The 18,258-nt window shown below is 41.2% G+C and overlaps 1 protein-coding gene across 1 annotated transcript in view; it reads left to right on the top strand.

The window, feature by feature from the left end:
- Positions 1-17,744, top strand: part of ush2a (Usher syndrome 2A (autosomal recessive, mild)) — a 191,946-nt gene extending 174,202 nt beyond the window's left edge. The window contains 20 exon segments of the mRNA XM_034527265.1: positions 2,509-2,590; positions 2,690-2,835; positions 3,272-3,607; positions 3,795-4,156; positions 4,299-4,668; positions 4,877-5,158; positions 5,279-5,448; positions 7,309-7,639; positions 11,988-12,194; positions 12,338-12,430; positions 12,862-13,007; positions 13,186-13,304; positions 13,733-13,831; positions 13,934-14,110; positions 14,267-14,355; positions 14,668-14,798; positions 15,010-15,137; positions 16,049-16,116; positions 17,175-17,375; positions 17,652-17,744. Coding sequence (XP_034383156.1) covers positions 2,509-2,590; positions 2,690-2,835; positions 3,272-3,607; positions 3,795-4,156; positions 4,299-4,668; positions 4,877-5,158; positions 5,279-5,448; positions 7,309-7,639; positions 11,988-12,194; positions 12,338-12,430; positions 12,862-13,007; positions 13,186-13,304; positions 13,733-13,831; positions 13,934-14,110; positions 14,267-14,355; positions 14,668-14,798; positions 15,010-15,137; positions 16,049-16,116; positions 17,175-17,375; positions 17,652-17,744 — 3,630 coding nt within the window.
- Positions 17,745-18,258: the final 514 nt, after the last annotated feature.

Raw genomic sequence — 18,258 nt, 5'->3', positions numbered from 1 at the left:
CCATTTTTTCAAAAAAGAAACACAACCATTTATCAAAAGCAGTTTTTGCTGCTACAGTCTTGATCAATCATTACAGCTATCATTTTGCTTATGCTGCAGCAGAAATAATATTACAGCGAAATAATAATACCTCCTGCTAAATTGCAAAAAAGCTCTTGTCCCACAATTGATTCTGAAACAACAAAATAAAATTACGCACATCAAGGTAAATTGCTCTATAGTATAAAGTACAAATCTGGTATAATACATAACAGAAACCGTACAAATATAAGATTGGGGAATTATATTCCTACTGGGTGGTCTTTTTTGTGAGTCCCGTTTACCTTCACAGCAGTGAATAAGTGGATCTTACATTTACTTAAACTCTTTTATTCATGTCATTTTTGCCTACATATTTCTTAGTATGTATGTTATAGGATACTGTGAAAGTGTTTTGTGTGTGTGTCTCTGCACATGTGTATGTATGAGACAGAAATAGTTATGAAAGAAGCTGTTAATTTAATGTAATAGGAGTGTGTTTTAGTGTTGCACCGTTTGATTACTGCCTGTCTGCGGATCTGTATGTGTGTGTTTGTGTGCTCTTAACAGGCTGAGCTGGTGAATTTCATAGCGCTTGATTGTTGAGGGTGTGTGTGTGTGTGTGTACGTGTGTGTGTACGTGCGTGTATGTGTGTGTATGTGCGTGTGTGTCTGTTGAATGAGTGTTAGGAGGCCTTTTAATGTGGTGTGTTTCAGTGATAAAGTGTTTGAATGTATTGCCATCTAGAGGCGTGTTGCAGAGTCTCCATGCTCCTATAAAAGCTGCCAGCGCCAGATGCTGCTATTGACAATGTGCATATGTTAACCGCTTTATAGGCCACATGCCTCACATATTTCACTGGCTTTTAAGGTAGAGAGATCTCTCATTCTCGCTCACTTAATCTGTCTCTCCCTTTTGCCACATCTATCTTTTTTTCTCTCCCACTTTAGCTTTCTTCCATCTTTTTTTATTTTTTTATTTTACCAGCTCACTCAATCTCTCTCTGTCGTAGACTTTCTCACACTCCCCCCTCCTCCTGTCTCTCCTTTTTTTTATTTCCCTCATCAGTTATTAACGTACTCACCTCTTTCTCTTTTTTAACCCTCATTTCTAATTGTCTGTCCCATGTCGCCTTACTTATACGTATATGTATACTGCATGTCATTCCGATCTCTTTTTTTCTTTTGGCTTTTATTTCTCACTTTCACCATCTCCTTCTCTTTTTATCTCTCTCCATCCCTCTCTCTCTCTTTGTGTCCCTCCCTTTCACTCTCTCTCTCTCTCTCTCTCTCTCTCTCTCTACTGAGAAGTGCTGTGATTTGCAGGAGGATTTAGCTCGCGTCTAGGTGTCGAGGGGTTTATTAATCCTATTTTACTGTGGATGAAAAACACGTTGGCTCCCAGACATGAAAACAGTGAATACATGCATTCTGGTTGTTGTTCAGACAGTTCATCCTTGGTGCCAGGCTACGGTGATTTGTCAGGGTTTTCATTTGATTCAGCTTGAATTGGAGCTTTTTGATCCTCTTGCTGCTGCATTGAAGTGGGTTACCAGTTAATCTCTTTACATATGCTTGCTTAACTGAAAGCATACAATCCTGAACAGACACTTTTTCTTTTTTTTACTGTAGACTCGACACGTGAAAAAATACAGCCTATGTTGTGCAATCATACAAATATGTTCACACACACACGGAAACATCACTCTCATAGTGACTTTAAAGCTCACAGTCATAAACAAACCGGCAGTCCTGGAGCCCACTGCTCCCTGACTACCATGTCATCGCACGCCAGGGCCTTTTGAAACAACAGTGTGTCTCTTATCAATTAGCAAATGGTGTTCCCACTGTATCACAGACGCATACACACTGCCCTGTGTCTGCCAGGGTGTTGGGCTGGGTCCCACTGCCTAAAGCTACTGGCAGACTCTGTGTGTGTGTGTGTGTGTGGGTGTGTGTGGGTGTGTGGGTGTGTGGGTGTCTGTGTGTGTGTGTGTGTGTGTGTGTGCGCGCACACACAGGACTGAGAGAGATATTAAAGGGTGCATGTGTGACATAAACACTCAATCTGGAAGCTTTGAATTCACCCACAAGGGACGGCCGCCTGCCTGCCATTCTCACTCTCTCTCTCACTTCTCTGGTGTCTACTTACTTTACCATGGAAGAGCCTGCATGTTGAAATGTTGATATCACAAATCCCATGTCATGTCATCTTAGCTCACCATTGTTTCAGTGTTCATTTTCATTCCCCAATTTAATGAGTAATGCACTGTTTTTTATTCATGCTGGATTTGTTTGTGTAACTAACTCGCTCCCTTCTCTTGCTATGACATGCTACTCACTTTGCTGTTTCCATCTCCGCTCTTTTTCCATTCTCCGTTTATCTCTTACTCAATCATTCCATTGTCTTCCCTCTTTTCTCTCCATTATCTCCTCCTCCTCACAACCACTCCCTACAATCATATCTCGGTGTCTCTCTTTTTCTCTCAGGGTTCAGTCCAAGAAGCAACAGTCTATGGTCTGGAACCTCACAGACAGTACAGTCTGCAAGTGGAAGCTGTGAACGAGGCAGGTAGGTTGATTTTGATCTGTAACTCTTTTAAAATATCAGGAGTTAATCATATCAGCACCAACCACTGAACATTGAGCATAGATGTTTTGCAACCCTCAGGTAGTGTGTCCAGTCCATGGAATGCCATTAGGACCCTGGAGGCTTCTCCGGCTGGCCTGGCTAACTTCACAGTGGAGCAGAGAGAGCAGGGCAGGGCATTGCTGCTTATCTGGGATCAGCCAAGTGCTCCAAATGGAATAATCACGGTACATTGAATACACACTACAAAAAAACAAAACCCATACCAAAGTGTAAACACAGCATTGAGCAGGTGACACGGGGCTCCTCAGATAAAATCCGTCTCACAGAGGAGAAGGACGTAGTCGAATCCTCAGATAGATACCAATACTTTGCATTTACACACATACCCTCGTAAATTACCAATTTACAAGACACATAATATACCCAGTAATTCAGCAACTCATTCACACATACATGGACACCCTGTGCACAGCAATATACTTGCACCAGCATTACCACATACTTACAGTATGACATTTTTTTTCTTCTTTCCTCTCACCTGCTTGGCATCTTTGCTCCTCCCCTCTTCCAACTATGTCCTATGTTAACCCACCTATAATACGCCTTCTCCTCTCCCACTGGATACTTTTCTTTCCTCTTGCCTGCTTTCTTTCTTTCCAGATGTACAACTTGTACAGTGAGGGGAACCTTGAATTCAGTGGACTAGTGCGCAACTTCCTGTTTCGTCGTTTGGAGCCATGGACCATGTATTCTTTGATTCTTGAAGCTTGCACCTTAGCCGGCTGCACACGCACCCCATCCCAGCATGTCACTACAGCAGCAGCTCCACCTGCTTTTCAGCCCCCTCCCAGGCCTCTCTTCATTGGCCCAGACCGTGTGGCACTTACCTGGGGCCCTCCCTCCCAGCCCAATGGGCCAATTGGAGAGTATTACTTACTCGGGAGAAGTTTGGAGGAAATGGGGAATGGAAGAAGTAATGAAGAGGATATTGAAAAGGTAAGTGCAACTAAACACACATCTCTGAAGTTACAGGCAGTGACTTTAAAGTTCATGGTCAGTTTGACCATTCTTCATTATCCTGATTGAATATCAAGGTGCCACTTCTATCCATGTCAATGGGAGTCATCAGATAACAAATTGTGTCCCCATTGTACTACTCATCAACCTTCATTGTCCACAACAGGTGCTGTTCAGAGAATCATCCCCACAGCATGCTGACTCCGTTTCGTATACAGTGGCTGGTCTGCGTCCCTGGACACAGTACCAATTCAGTGTCCGGACTCACAACCCCACTGGGCACACCCGCAGCCTCTGGGTAACTGTGACAACCAGACAAGCCCCTCCTCGTGGTCTAGCTCCGCCAAAAGTGAGTCACCTCCAAGGCCAACCCAGTGAGGTGTTGGTGTCCTGGACCCCTCCTTTGGAGCCCAACGGGATCCTTCAGTCCTACAGGATTCAGAGGAGCAATGTCAGTTTCTCATTTAGTTTCGACCCCACTGTCCTCAGCTACACCGACGAGGACCTCCTGCCATTTTCAACATATAGGTATTGCTTGCCTTTACTCATACCGCTGTGTTTTCTCAAAGTAACTAACGTGAATTGTGGGGGATTCCAAATAACCTCAAGCTAATTTATATGTTTTGATAGAGATGATTAGACTTTCATTCTCGTCTATTCTTTTCTGCAGCTACTCAATTATAGCCTGCACGTCTGAGGGTTGCATCACCAGCCCTTATACAAACATCACAACTCTAGAGGCTCCACCTGCCACAGTAGAAGCTCCCACAGCGGAGAGTGTCACATCCAATAGTATAAACATTTCCTGGAGTAAACCACTGACCCAGAATGGAGAGGTGACTGAATATGTGCTGAAATTGAACAACAAAGACACTTATCATGGGAGAGAATTAAATAGAGTGTTGTCAGATCTGCGGCCACACACGTCATATCATCTGGTCCTTTTGGCTTGTACCAATGGTGGGTGCACCGCCAGCGCCTCAATGTCCATAGTGACTCAGGAGGCTCCTCCCACTGTCCTGCCTGCCCCGACTCTTAAGGTGTGTTTGTTTATCTTAGACTTCCAGTGAAACATTTGTAACCAGGTGGACATTTTAATTAGAATTTAGCCAAAACTTCATCAACACTGTATATTCAATAATCAAGTAGAATAATTTGTATTATTATTATTATTATCATTGTTATTATTTGAATGTGTAATGTTACTTGTAGCTCTGTTTGATGTGACCTTCGACCTTTCCCTTAAAGGTAACTGGCCCAGAGTCAGTGGAGGTGAGCTGGAGACCACCGGAGCACCCTAACGGCATCATCACAGGTTATGAACTCCGCAGAGATGGTGAAGTTATCTTTGTCGGCACTGAGACCCATTACCACGACTTCACACTGTTGCCAAGTGTAGAATACAGCTACGTTATAAGGGCCAACAACAGTAAAGGGGCAGTGAGCAGCAAAGCAGCCACAGCCAAGACTCACTCATCAGCTCCTTCTGGTGTTGGTCTTCCCACATTGACGCCTCTTGGACCAAACCAGGTGAGTCATCCATCTATTCAGTCCTAATAAATAACAGCTGAATCATGACATCATAAAGGTGTATCTTGCTACTGTCTCTAAGTGGTTGTTTGAAAGTTTGTATGCTGTTTGTGTTTCCAGTTGAGAGTAGATTGGAGTCCTCCAGCCCGTCCTAATGGAGACATTGTGAGTTACACTGTGTATCAAAGAGATCCGGTCCAACTCAGAATCACCAGCACTGTGTTCACTCCAGAGGACGGTGACTTCTCTGACCGACACACCACTCTGCATGGGCTGGCTCCTTACCACAGGTCAGTCTAAGCAGATCTCCACCACAGTTAACTTTGTTATGCATCAGTTTATGGATGAAATGAATGGTGCATGCATAAATAGGTAGTTTTTTTTTCAGTAAAAAAACTGAACACGGAATACCACATATTAAGGGAACAGAGTGCCATCTCTTGGTCACAAAAAAAACACTCCAGACACTGATTAATACCAGAGGTAGGTTCACCTCGTTCTTATTTTAATCAATTAATAACCCTCATTTTCTTTTAAAAAATCAATTAATGCATGTTTCAAAACAGCTGGTGAAATATTAAATACATTTTCAACTATTTTGGTCATCAATAAATTCATTTGAGTATTTATTTTTCAAAATTAAAATAATTCTTTGATTCCAGCTTCCAGAGAATTTCTGGTTTCTTTAACCCTCTTTGAAAGTAATTTTGAGTTGTGGACTTTTTTCACAATTTCTTTGGATTAGATTTATAGACCAAACAACTATTGATTAATTAAGAAAATAATCAACAGATTAATTGACAATGAAAATAATTGTTAGTTCCAGTTCTAGATGTAACATATATTTTAAAATGATTGAACTTTTAGTGAACTTCTATAAACTGAAAGGGAATAGATATATAGGGTAAAATCAGCCTAGTATTATATATTTTCCGAATTCCAGAAGACTGACTCGTTCATTACTGGAGCAAATGATCTACCTCAAAAAATATTTTTTGTACTGGATTGTATATTTTACTTCCACATGAAAAAATGTTATCTTGCAAGGATTAAAAAATGCACAACATCACTGTGCAGTTTGTATTCTGCTATTTTGCCCCAATAAGTTACAACTACAAGTCAAATGCTGTATTTCTGAACCATATTAAATAAATATCAAGATGCCAATATCTTAATTTGGTGAAAAACAACCTCTCAAAGAGCTATAACAATGACATCTCTAATACTGTGGTGGTTCAAAGCAAGAAATGGAGACAGATGGTCAAAAAAAAGAAAATTAAATCTGTGGTAATCATGCATCAAACACGTTTAAAAGAAAGTATAAACAAAAGACTATATTTTTCTATTTCTATGTCTATGTGTGCGAGGGTGCATATGCATGTGCAGTTGTGTGTGTCTATTCCTGTGTGTACATGTGTGCCTGTAGGTGTGGCTGTTTATGTATGAGTGTGTGTATGTGGTGATAAGATAATACAAGCTCATCAGCCTTATTGTCTAAAGATCGCCTCCCCTTTCTCTGATGACCTTCTATCCATTCAACTAATCTTCATCACCTTCTCCTATCTCTCCCTCATCTTCCAAATGAGTTACCTTGTGATGTCGGTTGCCTTGTGGTAGTCTGATAAGGCTCAATGGACATATGGTGGAGACAGACATAATATCAAACATGCTGTTAATTACGTGATTTTTAATTGGACCACTGCTCTATTAGCTGGACTGTAATTGTGTCTTTCATAGTTTGAAACTGGGAAAAACATGGTGGACTTTCTGGAAGTGTTGTCAAAAACTCTTACTGTCCAGCCAAATACATTTATAAATACATCTGACTCAAGAAATAGATGCAATATGCAGATTCTTCATAATGCTTGTTTTGTACATATAGCCCCTAATTTAAATGCTGTTGACAAAATCTGTGGTTTTTCAAGAGACAGCAGGTTATATCATCATCTTAAAATACACAGATTTGTCATATATTTAGCTGATTCTCAGTAGATGTTTTCCGGATTTGGGTCGTGTCCAGTATCACGATCAAAAATGTATTTAAGTATCTAAGTTACATGTGTTGTTTCCCCACAATGGTATCTTACATAATACACAAACCTCACTAATTATTGCATTTAAAAGTGTGCTAATATGTGTGCGTACTGTAGGTATGAAGTGAGGGTGGAGGCATGCACTGCACTGGGCTGCTCCTCCAGTGACTGGGCATTGATACTCACTCTGGAAGCTCCCCCTGCTGGGCAAACAGCGCCACTGTTGGACCTTCAGCCCGACGTGCACACTGGCCTACAGACAACCTTTCTGCTCACCTGGTCCCCTCCAGCTGAGCCAAATGGTAGAGTCCTCCATTACGAGGTGTACCGCAGACTGGACCATACCACTGATGTCCACAGACGTGATGCAGCAACACTTGTTTACAAGAATATCTCTACTACTTGCAAAGATGAAGCACTCAAGCCGTATACTGAATACCAGTACCAGGTACAATGCTTTGTGCATTTAAATGTGTTTGTGTGTGTATGTTGTTTTGTTTTGATGTTAACAGGTTAGTCCTGGTAAACTTCAACTCACCGGACTAATATGTATTCAGATCTGTGAGGAAATGGAAACCAATCCTTCAATAGTCACTAAAAACACAAACTTGACCTGTGTTTTATGATGCAACCTTGAGGTTTTTCTTATTTGTATTAAAAAGGATAAATCAACATTTTACAGACATTATTTATCTTGAAAAAAAAAATAGAATAGATGTATTTCATCAAGAAAATAGGATTGAATCCTAAACCTGAAGGGCAACTTGTCCAAATGGATTCTGGATATACAGATTTGGTAAAACTTCTTGTTCTCTGCAGTGAATGTAGAAACAGAGTTTATTGTGATCTGTGAAACTCATTTGGAATCTAGATCTGATGTCATCATCATCAAAGGGTGTGGCCTACTTTCACAATGTTTTCCAAAAGTCATGCACACACACCTCAACTGATGCAGTCCATCCATACACGCCAGCACACACAGACATCTACACACAGCCAGGTAATCCGACAGGTGTTAAATGGCGGGGTCCATATTCATGCTGTTGTGCAGTACGCTAATTGACAGGCTAGCCCTTTGGAAGCAACAATAACATTAGCATTCCTGCCTGTCAGACGTACGAGCTGAGGCCAGAGAACCTGTGTAATTGATTGAGTTTGCCTGATTGTGGTGCCGTCTTTATTTACGAGGTCCTAATTTATGACAGGATGAGGGAGGGAGGTAGGGAGGGAGGGAGGAGCTTTGGGAGATGACGGGCGGGCAACAGAGCCATTAATCACTGGGCCCTCAGAGCACCCCACTTCCTGATTACCAGCCAGCCAATCGAATTAACTGTTAGCCCCCTTGGTAACAGAGCTTGTATTGGAAAGACCTTTTAATAGTGACCGCTACACGTCCCCTGAGGATGTGTCAGTGCGGTACGTGGTCAAGGTGGTGGTATGTGTGTGATTTCCATGCACACATTAGTACACTGTGTGTTTGTTTGTGTGTGCATGTAAAGAGATGTGAGTGTCACAGACAGAGAAGCAAAGACACTCTATACATTTTTGGATATGTCATTTCCCTCAATCTTAACAATCTCTTAACAGTAATCTATATTGTCTCTGTGTCTGCTTGTCTTTTACCAATCTTTTATCAATCCTTTTATCTACCCACTTGTCTGGCTTTCTATCTATCTGCCTGGCTTTATTTTTTATTTAGCTGTTAATCTGTCTATGTACCTATCTGGCTCTCATCCCTTCTCTCTGTGTTTGAGGCGTACACAAGGACGATAAGTCAGTTCAGTTTAGCACACCACAGTGCAGAGAGAGAAATCATATTAGGCTAATTACACTGGGTCATAAGCTCCTATTGACAGCTTTATGCTTGGTTTTAATTACTGCCCACTTTCACACAACTTAGCCCCTTCACCCCAAGTAGATGCACCCGCCAAGTAGCTCCGTTGGCCTATCAGAGCGCTCGAATTGAGTCTGCAGTCCAACCGTCCAATAAAAATGCTCAAATACTCGCTGGTAGCTTCCTGAAGTCGTTTGTTGCCATGGCGGCACATTTGCTGCCATGGCAGCTAACGGGGTATATTTTTATTTTGTGTCTAATAAGCCAAACCACGGCCCAATAGGAGGAGAGAGGACAAGAGACGAGAGAAAGCAGTAAAAAGTCTATAGATGATATAAGGATGAAGAGATGAGTTCTACCTTTTAGCACTGGATCAAGGGCAAGGTGATCTGGACTGACTTTAGTTTTGAACTTTTTCTCTCCATTCTGTCTATGTGGCACAAACTTTTTAATCAAGCTCAAAAGCGTTGCGTCACGTTGAGGCTTTAACTGTGTTGCTGCTAGGGGAAGAACATGGTCGTTGCTGGGTAAAAATATGTCATTGCTGCAGTTATAATGTCATGTGATGGCAGGAGCAAATTTAATTGAAACTCTTTTAAGCAACAAGTCAAGCTGCAGTACCTGAGTTGAAACTACAGATGTAATATCAAACTTTTCCCCTCTGGCTATTTAACCATGTTACAATTAAAGGTACAAACAAGACATTGTTGGCATAATTACATAACATGCTAACATACAGACAAATTCAGACAAAATAAAAACTATGTTATTTAGGAGCCAGATGTACTCCCTCTACGTGCTATTTATATCATGCTAATAGTATTTACATTACTTAAGCAGGAACAATTAATTGACATCTTTATGATTTAGGATTTAATCAATGAAATGTGCCAGATTTAACCAATGGTAAGTGTTCCTCAGAAGGTAAAAACAAAGTATAGTACATCCATGATTTTGGATGTACTAAAAAGTTATTTTTTATTTTTCTTCAGGACATCCTCTTTAATTTGTCATTATATCTCTTTTTTATTCTTATACTTCATTAGTGGTGTGAAAATGTTGTAACATGTTGTAGTCTCAATTTGTTTATTATCCAAGCTTGTTAATCTGAGACAAATCCTTTCCCTGAACCTCCTGAGCTCTCCTGCACCTTTAAGACATACATGGTGTGTGTACTTATCTGTCTTTCCCAGTACCCCATGTTGATCCTGGATCAGCTTTGGCCTCAACTCTTACAACACACTGCATTGGCAAGTGACATACATTCATTATTAATACCAGGTAGAACAGCTTGCAACATGTGTTTGTAAGATTGGAATAACCTTGCTATCACAGTTGAAGGAGACAATGATTTCAGCCGTAATAAATTAAATTTGGAGTTTTAAAAACCTGCCTCAGGCAGTGGGTCTTCCCTGTGTATCGCTGGTAAGCCTTCAAACAGGACTTTGTATTCTTCCTACAAGCACCCTCGAGCCAACAACCTACATCAATGCAGACCCTTGCAGTGTTTTGCTCAAAGGTTGCTGTCAGTCTGAATGCACCATTAATACACCAGTGGGTAATCATTCAGATTTTAGGTTGAAACACAAACAAGGTGCAGCAGAAATATTTGCCACAAGTGAGAAGAGGATGGAACAGGGAAGCAAGAAATGGTCAGTTTAAGCTGATGTAGTTGGTGTGCGCTACAACGATGACCAATCACATCAGATCCTCTCATCCCCTTTAAAAGCAGCAGACAGTTTGATGGGCCAGTGGGCGAGTCCAGCTAGGAAACTAGTTAAGTCACAAAGAAATAATACACATTACCCCTAAAACACGTTCAAGGGCAGATGTGTCTGTCCCTTTTTGAGTTTATTGGATCAGACACTAACATTTTGTGTTTGTGTGACGTTATTTTAATAAGTGACTGTAAAAGTTGCCGCTTTCATATCTGGATGCATTTGCATGCACACAATGATGCCTACTAGGAAAAAAAGAATCTCATCTCCAACTATATCTAAGCAGGTCCGTTTGGAGCCACAAAATTAAAAGACAGCTTCTCTCCTGTTTCCTCTCTTTGTGCTTTGTCCACCTTTCCTCCTGCCCTCCTCCTCATTCCCAGTCTCTCCATCTTCCATTCTTCCTTCCCCTCTCCCATCTCAGTCCATCTGTGCTGTCACTTAGATCAATCAGCCTGATTGATCACGGCCTAATTGACTATTATTGAGGTTAATTCAACTCTTAACACACTTGCATGCACAAGCATACACGCACAAAACTCGTCATCACAGCTTCAAACAACACATCACACACACACACACGCACACACACAGACACACTTTCACCAGTAAAGCTCAGACCCATCCATCTGCCTTCTGCACTACTTCTGACAGGCTACAGATGACTTACACATGCAAATCTCCACCCTGCCTGACCCTGTGCTGTGTACACCCTCTAATTATACCCAACACAAGCACACAAATAAGATTAGTGTGTGTGTGTGTGTGTGTGTGTGTGTGTGTGTGTGTGTGTGTGTGTGTGTGTGTGTGTGTGTGTGTGTGTGTGTGTGTGTGTGTGTGTGTGTGTGTGTGTGTGTGTGTGTGTGTGTGTGTGTGTGTGTGTCTGTGTGTGTGTGTGTGAGAATAACTCCTTGATGAAGGTGAAAAGTAATTGTCATGCAGATATGTTGGTGTTGGGTTGCATGTTGAAAAGGTTTTGCTTTCACCGCTGATGGTAGTTTTGATGGATGGTCCAATGAATTGACTTATATCTTTTTGGTGGTTTGGTGGATACCAGATAATTAAGAGAAGCGTTCATGCTTTCATCTTTAAGAGTTAATAAAAGGCACCTAAAATCCTAATGGCTGGTGAAAGAAGTTGTCTGACTCTCTTTGTCTCAGATGCCACTCTATGATTGACCATCAATTATATATGTGAATTGAATGTCGTCATATTATTAACTTACATGTGGTTTTGTCCGACAGCTGTGGGCAGTGAATTCGGCCGGTCGTTCTGCCAGTCCGTGGGCTGATGGGCGAACAGGACCTGCTCCACCTGAGGGAGTAGGCGCACCTATTTTCCTGCGTGTGTCAGCAACCTCAGCACTAGTGAACATCCATCCTCCAGCGCGACCCAATGGGATTGTTAGCCTTTACAGAGTGTTCTCAGTGAACCACAACAACCACACTCTGGTGAAGTATAATGCTAGATTTAACATTCCCCTATTAATAACTTGAGTTCCTTAGTTGGATTTATTTTCTCTCCAGCCCTTTTCTTTCCCTCCTCTACCCAAAATATTAACATATCTCACCCTTTTACTTTCCCCTTCCTGTAGCTCTCAGAGGGTACATCCCGACAGCAGACACTCCATGATTTGCGCTCTTACACTCGGTACTGGGTAGGAGTAGAGGCCTGCACCTGTTATCAGGTAATAGTAATATGTACGAGTACTAACAGCCACACTTTGTCATGAAAGTGAGATCACAGATTCAGTCCGGTTTGACAGATATAGGGATACAGTAAATTGCTTTGCTTTGAAATAGTCCTGATAAGGAAAAGATGATCACCCGTGTGAATGCAATCAGTAATCTGGAGATTGTATTGTTTGGCAGGCCAAATTACTCGAGATTGTTACAGTGACATTGCATTAGTTGTTTCACGTTAGATTATTGTGATATTTTTACTTCAGAATCCTTAAACAGGGGTACGAGTGTTACTTTTTTAATTGCAAAACAACTCCCTGAACTAAATGTTTACATAATGTGTTTATGCTCTTTCTATGAATTCTGAGACGACAAAGTACTTGTTCACTCAGAAATACGACACATTTTTGAACACTCTGTTTTGAACATTTGACAGTGCTGCAGCCAAGGTCCACTGAGTGAGCTCCACACCTTGGCTGCCCCCCCGGCCCAGCAGCCCCCGCCTCGCCCCGTCACCCTGACCTCCCGCTCTGTTCAGCTGGAATGGGACGAGCCTCTGGCACCTAATGGAGTAATTGAGAGGTCGGTAGAAAACATATAGCGTGCACATTGTTCAGTGTATGTTCAACGTACTGAAGTAAAAAAAACAGTTTGCACTTAGATTTCATTAATGAGTGAGACAGAAGGCATGAGCAGATACACAGACCATAATTTCACTCTCGCTCACTTACTCTCTTTCTTTCTTTGTCTCTGTTTCCAGCTGTGAACTACATCTCAGATCACCTTGCCCGCAGCCTCCCCAGCCTGTGCCCCTCCCTTGCATTGAAGGGCCAATAGAAATCAGTTTCTTTGGCAAAAGGAGGAGCTACAATGTGACAGGTCACTCTATGGTTATGTCAAATCAAGATGTTTTTTTAAATACTTATCACTAAGTTGTCCTGGCACAGTTTACAGTAAAAGTTGTATTTGCATCAGGAACAAAACTGGAATAACAAAGAGGAACAATGACCACAATAATATATATTGTGTTATGTGTAAAAGCAGTTAAATTCAGAACTCCCAGTAGCGAGTGGCCCTTTGATAATACAAAACTTGGAGGTCAATAAAGACTTAAGCAAGCACCGTGACTCGGAGGCAGATGATAGATGTCAGTAAGAAAAATTGAGCTGAACTGAAATAGACTGCGACCCTTTATCAAAGGAGGACAACCGCTAATTATAAGGACTGCAAGAGGTACTTTCATAGTGTTGTTGTCTGTCTGAGTTGTGTTGTGTATTTTGAATAAACAACTGAACTAATGTGTGCAGGTCTCCAGCCATACTCCACCTATCAGCTGAGAGCTGCCTGCTTCAACAACATGGGCAGCACAGCCTCCAACTGGACTGCTGTTACAACACTCAGTGAAGGTAACAAATGTGTCTGATACCTCAACTCTCCCAGCGAAGCAGTCTTAAGACACATGAACATACAACCAAAGTGTCTCGTGTCCCCTCTCTACCTCCCTCCAGCCCCACAGTATGTGTCTCCTTTCCCGGTGGACAGCAACCTGACAGTTATTTGGCTGGACTGGACGGGGTCCTTCTCCCTCAACGGGTACCTGAAGGAGTTTAGTGTGACAGAGAGCCAGCTGAGGGTCTATACTGGTTTCTACAGCTATCTCCATATTCCACGCACCTCACAGAAAAGTGAGAACACACATACATATATATATATATATATATATATATATATATATATATATATATATATATATATATATATATACGTACATCTCCACTTATAAACCAGGTGGTAACATATGTTGATACCCACTTGTTTTCTCTCTCTCGCTCTTCCCCTAGCTCTTTCATTTCAAGTGACTTGTACCACAAACAGTGGCAGTGCCAGTACTCCCACCATCAGATATAGCCCTGCAACAGGCCTAGGTAACGCACACACACACACACACACACACACACACGCACACACACACATTTCTGGAATCATATCTCTTGTAAAGTCAGACCTGAATCTGAATATTCCTCAGCGACTCAGGAATCTGTTTTTATCTGTCTCTCACATCCTCTTCCTCATTTCAATTCAGTGAAACTTTATTGGCATTGTGTTTTTTGTTTAAAAGTTGTCAAATCATACAACATTACAGTATAATACATAGGCAGAGTAAGGTAATTGAACAATACATGGAATGAATCATGTAGTAAAACTCATAACTTATTAATCTTTCTCTGCAGGTCCTCCTGAGCCTGAAGACATCGGTAAAGAGGGCATCAGCATGTCGGCCACGCCGGTTTACTCTGAGCTGTGGTTCATCTTGTTGTTAGCCCTGCTGGGTCTATTTCTGCTGGCCCTGCTGTTAGGCCTTGTGCTACAGAGGTATTCTAATGTTATATGCAGCGTGTCAAAGATACACATAAATCCAATAGAATATCATTTCTTGCCCTCAGGTGCTCTCATATTTAACTGCACAAAGACATAAAACTAAGCATAACTTGTCTTTACAAAGCGCAACACACTCTCTGTAGAAATTGATTATTCCAAAGTAGAACAAGAACAAAAGGGTGTGGATGATTTTTCTCCTCTTTAGAGCCCTGAGGAAGAATCCATCAGCCAGAGAGCGCCCCCCGCTGGTCATGCTTCAGAAGACCAGGAAGGCCGGGGGAGAGACGTACATGGTGAGAGGAGCAGAGAAGCAAGGCACTCATAGAAGGAAAAGAACAAGAGGGTTGAAAGAACAGATTATAGTAAGAGAGACAGAGAAAGGTAGTCGGGTTTACGAAGAGGTCAAAGCATAAGAAAAGTTAGGAGAGATAAAAAGAGGCGGAAACAAGACTGTTTCAGAAGCATTTTGTTTGATTTCTTAAACTCACTAGGTAACTTAATAAAATTTTAGGCAGATTGTACACGTTTTTTAAATAATTTGCAAGAGCAGCTGTGTTTTAATTGTTGCTCCACCAGAGGGGGCTGCAACAACAACAACTGTTACTGGAAAGCTGTTCTTTGAATAGAAATGAGGGTCTGTGATACCAGTGAGTGACTGGTTCAGTTTTAACAGTATTTTTACACGCTTGTATGCCCTTGTTACATTTTTCACAAGTTTTCATTTGTTTGATGTTTTTACATAAATCAAACTGAAATAGGTTTATACAGCTGTTTTTATCATGCCGATGAAAAAAAGCATTTTAGAAATGAGAACATTTTATCTAATATATTGAAGTTTGGTCCAAGTCGAGACATCGTCCCTGTATATCTCCTAGATCACTTATTACCAATAACTACCAATAACACTGCTACTCAAACTAAATTATCCACCTGTATCCACTGGTTGATTAATTGCTTTATTCATTTACCTTCTAACATTTTACTTTTACCCCCTTCCATTCCAGTCTTACTACGCCTCGGTCTAATTTCTCCAAATAATGTTTGCTCTGTTACATCTTTCATTTTCTATTTTATATGTCTTCTCCGTCTCTCTCTTTCTCTCTCTCTCTCTGTCTCCCCCCCTCTCTTGGTCTCTCTCTCTCTCTCTCTCTCTCTCTCTCTCTCTCTCTCTCTCTCTCTCTGTCTCCCCCCCTCTCTTGGTCTCTCTCTCTTTATCTCTCTCTCTCTCTCTCTCTCTCTCTCACAGCGGCCCTGCCCTGAATTGTGCTCTAAACATCACTCCAGCTCTGTGCTGCTCCCCGACCGCCCCACAGTAAGACTGTTTTCTATATTTAGTGTCAAACCCCTAAATGTTTATTTTATTGTCCCCTGCAGTTTGAGACTGTAGCAGACTGTGTTGAGATCAGCAACGTTATACTTAAAAGCTTCACTGTGTACACTGAGGTACGGCATTGTGAACTCGTGTGGGTGCTTTTCTACGCATGTCTGTTTTGTTTGTGAATGCATGCTTTATGTGTGTGTAATGAGATGAATTATCATAAAGTCAATATCTGTTGTACAGTCTGTTGGTTTTGTATGTGCACAAAATAATATTATCTGATTTATGCAAAGTTTACAGCAGGAAACATGAAGCCAGAATTTATACTAGTTTAAATTGTGTTGTACTTTATCTTAATCTACTTTTTCATGGCTCAAGAAAAAATTGTTTTATGTGTGTCTGCTGTGTTTATGTGAATCTTGAACTCAGTCCCTCTCCTGTGTGTTTCAATGGGCCAATCCTTGCTGGGTACTGCCCCCTGTTGATTGTTGATGGTATGACAATGACAGCTGATACACATTTTAATAAATGTGAATAGATATTTTCCAGTTGGGAGGAATGTATTTACCTCACTTCCTTCTTGATTTAGTTGATGTATAACAATAATATCCAGAACACACAAATGCTGCATTTGAGCTTTGAAACAACATATTTATTGGATGAAGCATTTAACTTGTTTTGTTTCTGACTTCTTTTAAGTTATAGAAAGAAGAATTGCAGTTAAAGGAACAATGCATTTGCATGTTTTATCCCACACACCAAGATAAGATTATGTATAATTTACATTACTACAATACTACTTCATTGTACGTTGCAGTTTTTTCCTTGCTTGGTTTCCATTTATTTTAGTAAAATATGAAAAGCATTTTTGCAGTCAGGTTAGTACTAAGGCAGTGAAATCTATCACAATTAACATGATAGTGTTTTTTTTCTCTTAATCTAATTCAAAACTACAGCATGCATGAGAAAATGGTTTGCAGTAATATGAAGTATATTATTTGTAATATGTTCTTTTAAATCACCATCTGACTGAAAATAAATCTATTTTTCAGGGTCTGACGGACACAAAGATCGTCGGTAGCAGCTCGCGGTTCAACCCCATGTCTGTCCTTCGGGTCCCGAGCCAAACGGACCTCAGCCAGGCCTACTCCCAGCATTCCCTGCACCGCAGCGTCAGCCAGCTGATTGACAGGAAGTCACTAATGATGGAGGAAGGAAGCTGGGACAACCCAATGGGACATGATTCTGGACTGGTGAGGCTGGAAATACGTTTGTGTTAAATTATGTTATTTGTTGAAATTACAGTCCTGACAGACTTTGTTTAATAGTAACAGCGTTATCAGGGATACCAGGTGCACTTACTCTAAGGTGAATAATTAATTTAGGTTCTGAGAAATCATTGTCGGGAAGCTGGCAGTCGAGTAGAGTCAAAGACTGTGAAAAGATACCAAAAGACCTTTAATGTACCTTTAATGTTGTAGGCTTTTTAAACCACAGAGCTAATTGTAATCCCATGTGTTCTCTTTCAGTATGGGGAGGAAGACGAGTTTGTGGACGCCATCAAGGCCTTAGGGTCTTTAAAAAACCAGGAGCAAACCATGTTCACCGACACTCATCTCTAAGATCCCTACGTCTACTCAGGTATCACAGTCGCAAATCTGACCTAGTTTCAAACCAAGACAGTGGACATTCCTGGTATTCAGTGTAGCTGAGGACAGACGGGGCTCCGAGCAGGACTGGGAAGTATGGAAAGTTATTTAGACAACTCACAATGCTTGAAATAAGATTTAGAAAGTCTTGAAAAATACATTAAAAGTCATGTTTAGCATTGATGACCAATAATTGTTTTGATTATGTCCACAATGCACGTGTTAATAAGTATTATTGATATTCAGCTCCTGATGCCTGAGAGGAACGGGGAGAATAATGGTTGTTTTACTGCAGCATTCATGTCAAACTATATTCACATGTATCGTACTGCATGTGTGACTCCCTGAAGAGTCTTAACTTGAGGAGATGCAGGAATCCAACACCCATGAATACAGATATGGACCCCGTCAGCTGTGGTCAATTCCTTCTCAGATTAAGAACCAGATCGTATTTGACTGTGTTGTCACTGTCTCTGCTTGCCAACTG

The sequence above is a fragment of the Cyclopterus lumpus genome, chromosome 3 (assembly GCF_009769545.1).
Source record: "Cyclopterus lumpus isolate fCycLum1 chromosome 3, fCycLum1.pri, whole genome shotgun sequence".
Taxonomy (NCBI): domain Eukaryota; kingdom Metazoa; phylum Chordata; class Actinopteri; order Perciformes; family Cyclopteridae; genus Cyclopterus; species Cyclopterus lumpus.
The sequence above is the reverse complement of the archived record's forward strand: the minus strand, read 5'-3'. Positions and strand labels throughout refer to the sequence as shown.